Source organism: Epinephelus lanceolatus, chromosome 5 (assembly GCF_041903045.1).
Source record: "Epinephelus lanceolatus isolate andai-2023 chromosome 5, ASM4190304v1, whole genome shotgun sequence".
NCBI classification, from domain to species: Eukaryota; Metazoa; Chordata; class Actinopteri; order Perciformes; family Serranidae; genus Epinephelus; species Epinephelus lanceolatus.
Window position 1 is genome coordinate 16,632,846 of NC_135738.1, and position 14,041 is coordinate 16,646,886.

Below are 14,041 nucleotides of genomic sequence, written 5' to 3' on the forward strand. Positions count from 1 at the left end.
TAGTGAGTCCAGAGGTGTCTTTCGTCTGGTTAAAGAGCTGCTTCACTGCTTTATGTGAATGTGACAGATCCCCATGGGTTTTCCATCATACACTGAAATGCACATGGTTGTGGGACAGAGGAGTAGATTTCTGGGGGGAGAGGAACCTCCCCTCCACCCCTCACCCCAATAAAAACACTGATGAACTGCTAGATTGCAAATTATAGACACAACAGTCCCTCCACTAACATTGGTGGTGACAGTACCTTAAAAGCAATGGTTGCACTCTGCCATAGAGCTGAAATAAGATGAAGCAGCTCTGCACTATTAGGGCAGTAAGTATCATGACATTTCCACCATAAACTGATGCTTAAAATTGGGGCATAAGAAATTAACCGGAATACAAGAAATGAACTGTTTGATGCTTAAAATGTCTTGGGGGAGAACCCTCAGACCCCCCACTTAATATCTGTCTCCACCCAAATGTTGAAAAGAAAATGCCCTTCGCTGTGGTCTTCCTCTGAGCAAATACCTGAATGCTGCAAAGTGGCCTCACACAGGGTCCTACAGCATGATTGTTTGTGGAAGAGGCAAATGTAGGCTTTGCATATTTAACACCATAAAATTACAATGTTATCTGTGTCCTTTGTCATTCAGGACAGCCTCTAAAATTCTACCTAGATCATGGGACACTAAACTGAGACACAGATAAAATATATTCTTATGTTTGTTGGCAGTTCCTGAGTGCAGCCAGTAAAGTTGCTTCACTAATTTCAAATAAGCCTTAGGAGGGGAAAAAAACATTTTAAAGGTCCCATATTATAAAAAACATTTATTTTATTTTTTTTAAATTATTTTACAGCAGGTATAGGTGCTTTATATCAAAACACTCAATCCACAAAAAGCCCTCAGTCGGTATTCAAAAAATTTGCCTTTAAACAAGCTGTCAGGACTTCAGTGAAGTTGTGATGTCACAGCTATGCTATATAAAGGTAAAACTGCTGCCACAGTGCTGTCTCAGTTATTCTCCAACTGCACTGAGGAAGCAGACATGGAAGACCTGGGAACACTGATCAGAGCAGGCTGGGCTTTTTTGGGAGGGGACTTAAGGAGACAGGTGCTAAAATGGAGCATTTCAGACAGTGAGAGAATTCACGTATATTCAGGCAGACAGTATATGGAAAATAGTGTGTTTTATGGCCATTAAAGTATGTAAGTTTGTTCACACACAAAATACAAGTACAAACCTAAAATTGATAGTATGTGACCTTTAAAGCTTTTAGTCTGTAGGTCAGTCAGAAACTCTGTCATATTCTGAAGTGGACAGCATGACTTGATTGTGAGCAAATACTGACAGCCAATATGTATTTAAGGCTAATATTGATCCTGAGTATAGCTGACCTTGACAGATAATAAATGTCTTGTCATCCATAGTTTCTCTTGCAGTGGTCATACTCGAACAGTGATTCTCCCCCTGCTGGCTCTGTTGTGTCTGTGCTTTGACTGAGAATTGTAGCTCAGCAGTCAGGGTCCTCAAGACGCTCATATTTAAGGTTGAGTAAATGACTGAAACCTGTTGTCTGTCGTGACTCTGCCAATATTAGACTCACTCCCTGAAATCCATCTGTTCTGGAGCAGCTCAGAAGCCCCCAGCAGCTCTCTGGCTCTGAAACACCGGAGTCATTTTCATGTGAAACAGTCAGCTCAGCCAAAACACTGCAGTGGCTACTCAACTGGACCTTAAAGGGACAGTCCACCACAAAATCAAAAATCTATTTTTTTTTTTCCACTCACCCGTAGTGCTATCAGTCTAGATCGTTTGGTGTTGGTTGCAAAGTGTTGATGTAATAGAACTAGGTGGCACTCAGCTTGTGGTGTTCAAAGTGCAAAAAATATGCATTCGAAAAACTTAGTAATGTCTCTGTGGATTTTTTTCTTATTTCTACCGAACTACAACCACCAACTGAATCACTATATAGGAGGGAATGTTTATCTACTGCTAGCTCACCTAGCTCCACGGGGTTAGTTAAGTTACAACTCAGCCATTCATATTTGATTTGATTTGATTTGATTTTTATTTGTCTCAAACAAGCACAAGCATAAAAACAGGCAGTGTATGTAATAGAAAAAAAAACAAATGGCACACTGTGATAACGTGCAAGTTCGAGAAGGGGCTGAAGGAAGCAAAGCTGATTGTTTGTAGTTGTGTTTAAATTGTTTTAAGTTAATGCACATTTTTGTGTCCTCATCTAGTTTATTCCACAGTTTTACACCACAGACAGAAATGCACATGCTTTTCAGAGTCAAATGGATGGTAGGATGTTTAAAATTATGATTCCCTCTTAAATTGTATTTTCCCTCTCTGACCATGAACATCATTTGAATGTTGCTTGGTAACAATTTATTACAGGCTTTAAACAGAATTTGAACAGTTTTGAATTTAACTAGGTCCCTGAATTTTAAAATACCCGATTTTAAAAACAAAGGATTAGTATGATCAAGTTACCCAGCATGATGAACCATCCTTATGACTCTTTTTTGTAAAGTGCAAATCTTTTGTAAAGTGCTTTTGTATGCATTTCCCCATACCTCAACACAGTAGGACAGATATGGATCACTAAGTGCATAGTACAGAATTTGAAGTGATTTCTGATCTAAAATGTGTTTAGTTTTACCCAGTATTCCAATGCTTCTGGATACTTTGGAGCACAAATATTTGATGTGAGGTTTCCAGCAGAGCTTATGATCAATTAAAACACCAAGAAACTTAATTTCGTAGACTCTTTCGATTTCAACATTTTCAATTTCCAAATGTACTTCTTGCTTAATTTGACGATTTCCAAATATCATAAACTTAGTTTAGTTCAGGTTTAACGATAATTTGTTTACATCAAACCAACACTTTATTTTTTGCAATTCACTTTTGACCACCAATAATAGCTGCTGCAAATCCTCCCCGAACATAAAATATTTGTGTCATCTGCAAAAACCACCAGTTTTAAAATATTAGACACTTATTTAACATTGATAATGAATATTAATAATAAGTATTCATATTATTAATAATATGAATACTCGCATTTTGTGCTGTCATGAGCACCAGCCTCTCATTCATGAGTAGATGCACTCTTCCTTCTGCACAGTGATACGATTGGTGGGAGTAGTTTGATAGAAAGAAAGTAGTTCCTACAGGAAACTGCTCACAACAAGGTCTGTGGATTATCTCGAGTAACCAGGTCATGATTTGTGGAAAGACATATTACTGTGCAGTTTTCAGATGTTTCTGTTTTGTTTTGTTTTGTTGTGTTTTGTATTGTTTTGATTTGTTTTGTTTTTGAGGTTTTTTTGGCAGCCACAAGCTAAGTGCCATCTAGTTCCATCATATTTGAGAGAAGCAGACATCTCTATGTCCATCTCCAACACTCAGCAACTCACACCAAAACAATCTAGACCGATAAATAGCACTACAGGTAAGAGGAAAAATATGTATGTTAAGGGGTGAACTGTCCCTTTAACCAGTGCAGAGAAGCTATGAAGCAGGTGCTTAATTGTAGCTACAGATTAAGTCTCTAACATTGCGTATGTAAAATAGAGATGTTTTCTATGTGGAGTTGCACAGAGGGCATAGATTATCATAACTGTGAACTGGTTTGTGTATCATTTTTTAAACTAGCTTTTTTGTGTGTGTTGTTGCAGGTGGATGTGCACCAGCTGCCTGAGGTGACCCTTGCAGTGCCAAACTGAGACTTTGTAGGGGATGGAGAGGCTTAATCAATTAAATCCAGAAGGCTGCAGCCTGACAGCACAACAGAAAGGGGAGCAGGCACACGGTGCAGCACACCAAGGGTGAGTCTTACTGAAGAGTTTGAGAACGGACCAGAACTGACTCTCAGCGTAACTGGACCCCCGAGACAACAGGTGAACAGCCATGATTTTATTTGTTATATGGACATTTGAAATATCTGCAGGAGGCATGTAGATTGGTTTGTGGTGCATTTGTCTAACTGTGGGGAAAGTTATGCTTTGCAACCTTATTTTTATAAAGGGGCATTTGTTTTGTATGTGTCCTCTTCATGTTCTCTGTATCCCTGGTGCAGATTTGAGAGGCTTTCAGGCTTTGTAGAATTGTACATGAAATGTATTATGGCAATGTGTTTATCCACCATGTTTAATTAGGTCTGCATAAAGTTGCGTCATCACTAACTGTGACAGCAGTACTCTGAGACAACTACCACCTGAACCACTGAAAGGCCATGTCACTTTTCTATGATCAAGAACAAGAAATATATACTAAATATAAATTGATTTATAGTCATTTGCAGACAGTTTCTGTCTTGAGGTGTGAGTTGGTTGTTTCTTTTTAATGTAGTTTTGTCTGGGACCTTGAGGCTCAAATATTTACACATACAACTGGAAGGGAGGTTGTGAGACATTAAATTAAAGATTTAATTAAATTAAATTAAATTAAATTAAATTTAATTTAAATAAAATAAAATAAAACAATGTTCTCATGATGTTACAATTTTTTTCTTGCAGTTACGACTCTATTCTCAAAATCTTACATGTTTTTTTTTCTCAGTTTGACCCTAATTCTCCTTCTCAAGTCATAAAGAAGTGGACTGTTTTTGGATTACATTTTTCAAAAACAACGTTGGTGGTCTGCCATCAGCACCATATGCTGTTTGTGTTCAGGTTCAAAGGTGCCTTAACTTTCTCAGTAAACATGTAACAGGTTGAAACACAACAGCTGTCTCTAAAATGTTGCCATAAACAGGCAAATTCTCTTGATGATATTTGATTATTTAGACACCAACCATGTTTTTATTGTAGCGTAATTAAAAGTCATTAAACCTACTGTCCCTGCTGTGACCTTGCAGGCCAAGCCACCTCATTAACTGCTCGTGTTTACATCCTTCGAGCACACAACACTTTCTCTCTGTAATCCAGTTTCATTAGGGGCTAATGAATGGGCAGTTTACAAGTGCAGTTTCAATGGGACCTTTTACACTCATTCAGAGATGGGAAGTTGTCAGAGCGTTAGCAAAATCTTTTATTTTTTTGAATATCATGCAGTGATCTCTTGCACAGACAACAGTTTGAGCGTGCCTCATGTATTACGGCACCTAAAATCTGCAGGAAGAAGTAAAAAAAAATTCCCACATGACAGCTTGATCATACATAATTCAGATTTCTGCCTGTTATTATGTAACAGTGACGTTATTATAGCTGTGATATAGGATGTGTCATACTGCATTTATCTCAGAGAGTATTTACGTTACATACTTTGTAAAATAATTATCACACTGTGTATGATAAAAGTAATTAGTTATTGTTCTTTAGGGACATCCTATTAGATACAAGGTTAATGTTCATCTGTAGTTCAGCTGCAGCAGATGGCAGCAGCGTTAAGGGATTACAGTAACTCCTTTAACAGTCTGCAGTCAGCCAGTCAAGTTCGGCATCCGATTATAGTGCTCCGTCCTCCATTTGGGGAGGAGAGTGGAGGGGAGAGGAGAGGAGCCGGCTCTGAGTCACATGTGCTCTGTGCAGCCGCTGCAGCTGACCGGATACCTGCCTCAACTGTCTGGACTGCACAAACAGTGACTGTGGGAGGTGTTGTGGATGCAGGGGGTGCGCAGCTCTGTGGGAACACACCTTAGGTACCCATTCACTTTGCCATGCTGATTACATGTTGGTATTTATACCTCGCAGCTCGGAGCCTCGCCAAACAATGCAAGTATTGCTGCTGTTTTTGTGTCTGGCTGCTTGTCATTTCAAGGTGAACTCTGCAAAAAGATAATGTGTGGGACAGCGCTCAGCCAGTGTGTTTGCTCTGTGTTTAGGTAATGGATCTAGACGACAGCGAAGTCTCGCTTCTCTTAGTGCCACTGAGATAGATGTCAAGTTTGATGTGTAATCCCTCTACACTCAGAATATAAAATGTGATGTCCTGAATGCAGTATTTATGACGTTTGAGCACGCAGCCTGTTTTCTGGATGCAGGACTGTTTCCCTCAGCTGTGCAGAGTGTTTGCCTTTTGTCTGCGGTCGACATGTTTTCTAACCAGGAACACTCTTCTCCCTCTCTTTCTCCTTCCTCCTCTTATTTCATTTTACTCTCCCTCAGCACTGAACATGGCCTCAATTCTGCAGAAGCTGATCACCCCACTGTTCAGTGGTCCTCCTGAGCCCCCGAGGAATAAAGTGACAGTGGTAGGCGTGGGCCAGGTTGGCATGGCCTGTGCTGTTAGCATCCTGCTCAGGGTAAGAGCCACACTCATTTTACCTTTGCTCAGATTATCTTCATGCCTGCTGGTGTCACAAGACGGGGTAATACTTAGGATCCTCCGAGACTCACACTGGATTACTACTGATCTCTCAGTGTCTGATCTGTTATCCCTTCACTGTCCTTAAGGTGTCTGACAGTGACAGAAAACAACATTTTTCAGCAAAGGAGAACAACTATGATGACTTTCTATTACAGCAAATAAAAATGGACAGCAGCTTCCTGTCTGTTTATATCTACTCAAGAAGCGTGTCTTCTTCCATTATGTCCACCATGTTGTTTCTACAGTAGCCCATAACAGACAAACCGAACACTGGCTCCAGACAGGGCTGTTTGCGTTTTTTAACTCAGCCATTATAGTTCCCTACTACACACTTGGCACATGGGAGAAGTTTCTGTTCTTCAACTTCACCACTAGATGCCATTAGATCCTACACACTAGACCCTTAACTCCACTATGAGAAGTTTTAACACTCATTATACTCGTTGCAAAGCAGGTCAGAGTGTGCACAGTAGCTAACTATTGCCAACAGATACATACACATTTATGATCAGGTTTTGATTTGATTTGTGGCCAATTATGTGTACATTACATTTCATCTGAATTGAGTTTGAGGAAGTTTTCAGTCATTATTAATGCTCTAAATATAATAGAGTGTCATCTGTGTAAAAGTAGCCAAAGCAACATCAAATGTGACCTTTCAGGAAAACATACATGCAGACAACTGTGGTTTAAAATGACCAGTGGATGTGTTAATTATATATTTAGTGCCTAAAACAGACAGCTTGAACCTCTCTGTTGAGGTTATGTCATCTGGAACTTAAAGAACAGGTAGATTGGTGAATGACTGTACTGTGAGGGGAAGCATTGTTGTGTGTGTCGTTCTGAACCTCCCTGATGTGTACAGGAGCTGGCTGATGAACTGGCCCTAGTGGATGTGATGGAGGACAAGCTGAAAGGAGAGATGATGGACCTGCAGCACGGCAGCCTCTTCCTAAAAACTCCCAAAATAGTCGCAGACAAAGGCAAGTTTATACGTCAGACAGTGCAGGGTGCAGCTAACAGGCAGGCATTGTGACTAAACCATTTTTGCCCTCACTTGCATTTAAAATAGCTGAGATTCTTACCAGCTGGAAGGGTTGATAATTAAAAGATACCTGAGTTATGTGAAAAAATTGAAAGTGAAGATACTTAATGTTCCCATGAAATCAAAATAGATGTTTAAGGGTTTTTTTTTAATCAAGTATTTCACACAGATTGTCTATAAAATCTGCAAGCGTAGACAAAAAGTCCTCCACAACAGAGAGCAGGCTTTCCTCAGGTTGTTGTCTATGTTGAGCTAGTAGCTACTGTCAATCTGAAATTTGCCAGGGGGGCGTGCACATTCAGCACTATTGGCTACTATAAAAGCTAATCAATATCTGTGACAAGTCCCCCTCTAGCTTCCTGTTTTTACTGGAAACACATAAATAAGCAGAATCAAATAGCACTCTCCTCGCCGTTTCATTTACCTATTATGACACATCTCCTTCTCTCTCAGACTACTCTGTGACAGCAAACTCCCGCATCGTGGTGGTGACAGCCGGAGTCCGCCAGCAGGAGGGAGAGAGCAGGCTGAACCTCGTCCAGAGAAACGTCAACATTTTTAAACACATCGTCCCTCAGATTGTCCGATACAGCCCTGACTGCACCATCATTGTGGTTTCTAACCCAGGTACCGTCTCAACACGCATTCCTACAGACATACAATACGCACCCTTCAATAACTCTAACAATGCTTTCCAACAGTTGATGTGCTGACTTATGTAACCTGGAAACTGAGCGGCCTTCCCCAGCACCGCGTCATCGGCAGCGGCACCAACTTGGACTCAGCGCGCTTCCGCTACCTGATGGCCGATAAACTGGGAATCCACCCCAGCAGCTTCAACGGCTGGATCCTGGGAGAACACGGAGACACCAGTGGTGAGGATCTGTGGGACTTCTGTTATGTTTTATGACGTTATCGACAAATAGTAGTTCAGACTGTGACTGTGTGATGTGTGAAGCGTGTGGACGAAGGTCAGTGGTTTCAATGTGTGTTTCAGTGCCTGTGTGGAGCGGAACAAACGTGGCTGGAGTCAACCTGCAGACGTTAAACCCAGACATCGGCACCGACTGTGACGAGGAGAACTGGATGGAAACACACAAGATGGTGGTGAACAGGTAAAATAATCATCATTTTAAATATGTATAGTTTAGCAAAGACTGTCTGCTGCACTTACAATAACAGGAAAGTTATCAGGAACTTGATGAAAGTCTCTGTATTAAAATGTTGCTCTTGTTCCCAATAAATTTCCTATTATTGCAAGTGTAGCAGACAGGTTGTGGGAGTTCTTTGTTCTATGATAGTCAGCCGATGGTCCTCTCTGCTTTTTGAAATACATATAGTTTTCAGAATATTTTGTTTAAAGTTACAGGTCCTTACTCCAGTAAAACACTAAAAATGTTTTGTCTAAATGATATTATGCAATATTTCAACTTTCTTTTATCTGATTTTGAATACTGGCACTGTAATAATAATTGTCACTTATCAAAACAGAGACAAAGTGAACTAATTTTATCAGTATCACCTTCAGCTGTCACCTGTATAAGCTCATATTGTATTGGTATGAAAAAAGGAGAGTGAAAAAGTGAGGTCATCTTATATTTGAGGACAAGTAATAACAAATGTCATTATGCATTCAGTGCTGTCTGTCTCTGTCTGACTCTGAGACTGAGTCACTGTCTCTGTCTCTTTCATCAGTCTAGAGGACAAAAGCAGCCGTCCTGCTTCTGAGAGTGTTATTGTGTTCTATCAGTTTATTTTCAGCACCTCTCATCTGCTTCATCACCTTTAAAATCAGCTGTCTGCAATAAATCCAAACATGAAGCAGTCTGAAAACCGTCCCTCAGCCCACACCTTTTTTTGTGTTTGTTGTGTGTCTCAGTGCCTACGAGGTGATCAAACTGAAGGGTTACACCAACTGGGCCATCGGTCTGAGTGTAGCCGACCTGACTGAGAGTCTCATCAGGAACATGAACAGGATTCATCCGGTTTCCACCATGGTGAAGGTAAAGGCTGCTCACACACACTCAGATTCATTTTCACACACATTTCAGACAGAGCTGAAACAAATATTTAAACTATGACATCCAGAGCATTAATACAGCAGCAAACCACTTTGCCATGTATCGATAAATTGGATTAATGGTGTCCTGAGCAGATCATGAGGTCACACTACCTGTGTGTGTGTTGTAATCGGAGCTTCTCTGTTCTTTGTCATGGTAGACAGTCCGGTTGCGCATGCATGTTAGTGCTTGTGTGTATCCCACTGGCTTGCTCATGGCCGCCACTCTGCACTGCTCTCATACTGCTGATAACGCTGACAGCGTTGTTGAGAAAACACCCACCCTACAGCCAAGATACACATGTCACATAGAGCTTCTTTAACTTATAATAATAATAATAATAATAATAATAAAGCTTATTTATATAGCACCTTTCAAAACAGTTTCAAAGTGCTTTACAAAACAGAATAAAAGATAAAACAATAAAAAAAGATAAAAGCAGTAAAAATAGAATACATATACCAGAGTAAAAACACGCAATAATAAAGCAGTTAAAAACACCGAAAGGCAATTTGAAACAAGTAGGTTTTCAGAAGTGATTTAAACGATGAGACAGAGTTTGCAGCCCTGATCTCCTCAGGCAGGTCATTCCAAAGTCGTGGAGCTCTGACTGCAAAGGCTCTGTCACTTTTGTGAATTAACCTGGACCTCGGAACAAGAAGAAAAGATGCATCCTCAGGGTGCGAGAGGGAACATAGGGCAATAAAAAATCTGTTATATAACTTGGAGCAAGGCCTCGCAGGGCTTTGTAAGTAATCAATAAAATTAATTCTAAAAGCAACAGGTGACCAGTGTAGGGAAGCCAGGACTGGTGTGATGTGGTTATGTTTTCTAGTCTCAGCCAAGATTCTGGCAGCAGAGTTTTGGGTGTGCTGAAAGAGGGATTTTTTACTGATGCCAGAGAGCATGGCATTGCAATAATCTAAACGACTGGCTATGAATGCATGAATAACTGTTTCCAAACCAAACTGCCTTTGCCTGCAAACAGCATGTTGCTATGCAGCCTTGTAGCAGACATAATTTTTTTAATACATACACCAAAAATACCTCTAAAATGCAAATCAGCAAATTGTCATAATCCAATGCCACCTCTGGCTTTATCTGCCATTATTCAAAAGCTTTATAGACATTTGTATTTGTAGATATAAATTCCAATCCAAGTTCATTTTTCTTATACACCTACTGTATGAAGAACAAAAGATGTATATATATATGTATATATATATATATATATATATACTGTATAAAATATATTTTTTTCATTGGATGTGACATTTAAACAAAGGTGGACCAAATAAATGAAGTAATAGTGACTTTTAGTTTTAAGTCTTTGCATTCAGCTTCAAATTGTGGCTTTTCAAATTTTAGCACAAGAATCCACATTTTTGCAGTTTATGAAGTCTCTCTTCTGACAGTTGTCCCTGTCTTAAAGGTGTATGTTCTATTATGGACAGTAATGATGTTGTTGATTGTGCACAGGGCATGTACGGGATCAGCGAGGAGGTGTACCTGAGTCTGCCCTGCGTGCTGAACAACGGAGGCGTGGCCAGCGTGATCAACATGACCCTGACAGACGACGAGGTGGCCCAACTGCAGGCCAGTGCCAACACGCTGTGGGACATCCAGAGGGACCTGCGGGACATCTAACTGAACAGCAGAGGGCGACGTAGCTGTACCCTCCTGACGTATTATCACTCTGCAGTCACTAAACACCACACAGCTCCACCTTCCACACCTCCAACCCACTGCCCTCTGTAGATTCACAGGCGTACTGGAGTTTAATCCCGGCAGATTTAGCTGTAGGTGTCAGTTTGTGACACCGTCTGAGTGAAATGCTGCTCTGACTCATTTGTCCTCAGCTGTGTTGCAGTGTGAGGCCGTGTGTCACTCGTGTTGCTTCGGTGTGCAATAAAGCAAGTTTGTTGTTGCTTGAACAGGAAGTGCATGTGTTCAGTTATTCAGCTGTAAAGGGAACATCTCCAGGAGGGCTGAACCAAGGATGCACAATGGTGGATTTTTGCCGATATCTGATTTGCTAATATTTTCATTCTTGATTTATTTTGACCAACTGCTGATACAGATATATGCACATTTGTTTCTCCACCTAATTGCAGATAACATCATGTAGCACTCCTGTAGTCAACATATTATGCCTAATCTTATTGTGATGGCCCACAGGCAGATACAAACATAAAATACAATGCTTTTAAAAATGTACACATTCACTGAGCAAAATAAAAACCTATTAAAACTTAGGTTACATGTAAACATGCCATATTTATTTTTATGTAACATTTTCAAACAAATCTGTAAAATATATCCTACTAACAGCTTAGATGAAGCTCTCCCTGAGACAATCCTGACAGAAGTCACAACCAGGGCAAATTTCGACTCATTAAATTCACATACATAAAGCAGCATCTTATCAACTAGTCATATCGGCAGAAATGTTCATACATACGTTAAACATTTTATCTAGAAAGGTTGCCATGAAAAAGTTAAACAAGGTAATTTTACTGGGACGTGTGTGGATTTTCTGAACTCTATTTGAATGTGTTATCACAGAAAGAATATCTATGAGTCATTATTTTATGTCAATCGATGAACTCCTGATAAAAACTTTACTTAAAGGTCCAGTGTGTAGGATTCAGCAGCATCTATTGGCAGAAATAGAATTTAATAATCATAATTATGCTCTCATTTGTTTATAATAACCTGAAAAGACGAATCGTCGTGTTTTTGTTACCTTAAAACAGGCATGTCCAAAGTCAGGCACGGGGGCCAGTTGTGGCCCTCGGATCAGTTTTAAACAGCCCACAGCTTGTCTTTTAAAATATACTATATGTGGCCCTTCACACAATATTGGTTAATCAAGCAAGTTCATTTTGCATTCAAAAATGTGTGGACACCTCTGTCTCAGATTATGCTTTTTATGTTTACATATGGAGCGGGTCTTCTTCTACGGAGTCCGCCTTGTTCTACTGTAGCCCAAAAAGGACAAATCAAACAGTGGTTCTAGACGGGGTCATTTGCTTTTTTGGTTTTCACGTCCGCCAGTGTTGTTCTCCTTCAGTTTGATAGATTTTTCAGTTCTGCACCATCACCTCTAGATGCCACCAAATACTACACACCAAACCTTTAGTCTTTATTAGTCAGATTAGCTCTTTACTGAATCTATTTTAAGAATGTGTATAATCCAAACAAATGACAGGGACATTTGAACAATTAATATCACTTGTCTTGCTAATAAGGTGACAAAAGCTATAATGTTCTTCTCATACAGAAAGTCAGAGTGAAGGAAAGATCCTGAGTAAAGCTGTGAACAGGTACGATGCAACAGTTCCTATAGTAATATATAATATTCTCTCTGTCTACTCCTTACCTACGTCCTCCTGTCAATATAGTTAGTAGGCAAAACATCTGCTTAAGGTTTGCAGGGGAATGATGACATCACATTCAAAACCGTTATTTGTTCCTAAGGGGCTTTTAGTTTTGCTGCAGCAGCAAAAAATAAATATCACAAGGGCTAGACACAAAAAAAACATACATAACCAAACATAATAAAACCGTAAATACAGAAGTAAAAAGGTGAACAAATGGAGTACAAAAGTTAAAATATTGGCAGAGAAAAAGAGAAGAAAAGGAGAAAGCGGCCTGGTTGGAGATGTGCTGACGCTACCTGCGCTTGAAAGAGTTGAGCAGTGAGATGTGAGGGTCTGAAGGAGCTTATGCATCTGTTGGTTTTGGCTGTGTGTGCATGTAAGCCACTACACTGGATCCCCGTGCGTCTTGCCGTACACTGCCACCCACTGGCCAGGTGTTGTAAGTGCAACACAAATCTCTGAAAACCAAGATGGCCGACGGAATGGAAGAAATGTGCAGCTCAGGAACTTGTCGCCAATCCTACTGTAACAGGAGACCCCGGTAGATGAATAAATTTTGTAACCATCAAGTAGCATCCAAGAAATGATGAAGTTGTTAAAACTTCTGAGTATTGATTTCATGTTGGGAGGAAATTATTAATCATCTGTCCACTAAACTGGTCATCATGCAGCACTGGCTGTATTTTAACTACAATTATCACCATCACTGAAACCTTGTACTTCATCTGCAGGACTTTATGGGCTGTGAATACCTCAATGTATGTTATCAGAGTGTAGCTTGCAATTTTTGTGACAAAAACAATATTTTGACAAGATTTTTGTAGAAAACGTTAATTGAGAAAATATATATAGTTTAACAGGGAGGTTTGTGGGGGGCTGAGGAGTCAGAAGGTCCAACGCTTTTGCACAGGCACTGAACAGTATTGGAGTATATCAGAATATGTGAACACTCTAGTTTAACAACATTAAAAATATACATATTAATAGTTTTACCTATTTTTTTTCATTGGTTTATATTTCTTCAGTTGAGAACTTAAATACATGCTGTCCAACCAAGTGGACATGTAAAAAAAAAACTTGAAAAATGCTTTTTTCGTTCCTTTTTTTTTTTTTAAATGAACTTAAAATTTTTGTTTTTCATGCCTAAAGAGGAATATCTACACTTACATAATTCATAATTCATGAAAGGGTAAAACTCTAAGTGGAGGGGTCTGAGACATCGATCACATGTGGGGACATTTACAGA

The 14,041-nt window shown here is 39.8% G+C and overlaps 1 protein-coding gene across 5 annotated transcripts in view; it reads left to right on the forward strand.

Annotated features, from left to right (window-relative positions):
* Positions 1 to 11,346, forward strand: part of ldhbb (lactate dehydrogenase Bb) — a 112,148-nt gene extending 100,802 nt beyond the window's left edge. For 2 of the 5 annotated variants that reach the window (XM_033635456.2, XM_078167774.1), the window contains 8 exons: positions 3,676 to 3,897; positions 6,106 to 6,242; positions 7,173 to 7,290; positions 7,806 to 7,979; positions 8,054 to 8,227; positions 8,350 to 8,467; positions 9,232 to 9,355; positions 10,892 to 11,346. In XM_033635456.2, the coding sequence (XP_033491347.1) occupies positions 6,114 to 6,242; positions 7,173 to 7,290; positions 7,806 to 7,979; positions 8,054 to 8,227; positions 8,350 to 8,467; positions 9,232 to 9,355; positions 10,892 to 11,059 (1,005 nt within the window). In that variant the 5' untranslated portion in view covers positions 3,676 to 3,897; positions 6,106 to 6,113 and the 3' untranslated portion in view covers positions 11,060 to 11,346. Of the gene's footprint in view, positions 1 to 3,675; positions 3,898 to 5,401; positions 5,713 to 5,822; positions 5,884 to 6,105; positions 6,243 to 7,172; positions 7,291 to 7,805; positions 7,980 to 8,053; positions 8,228 to 8,349; positions 8,468 to 9,231; positions 9,356 to 10,891 lie in introns of those variants that run through there. The other 3 variants (XM_033635454.2, XM_033635455.2, XM_078167773.1) reach the window with 3 other exon arrangements.
* Positions 11,347 to 14,041: the final 2,695 nt, after the last annotated feature.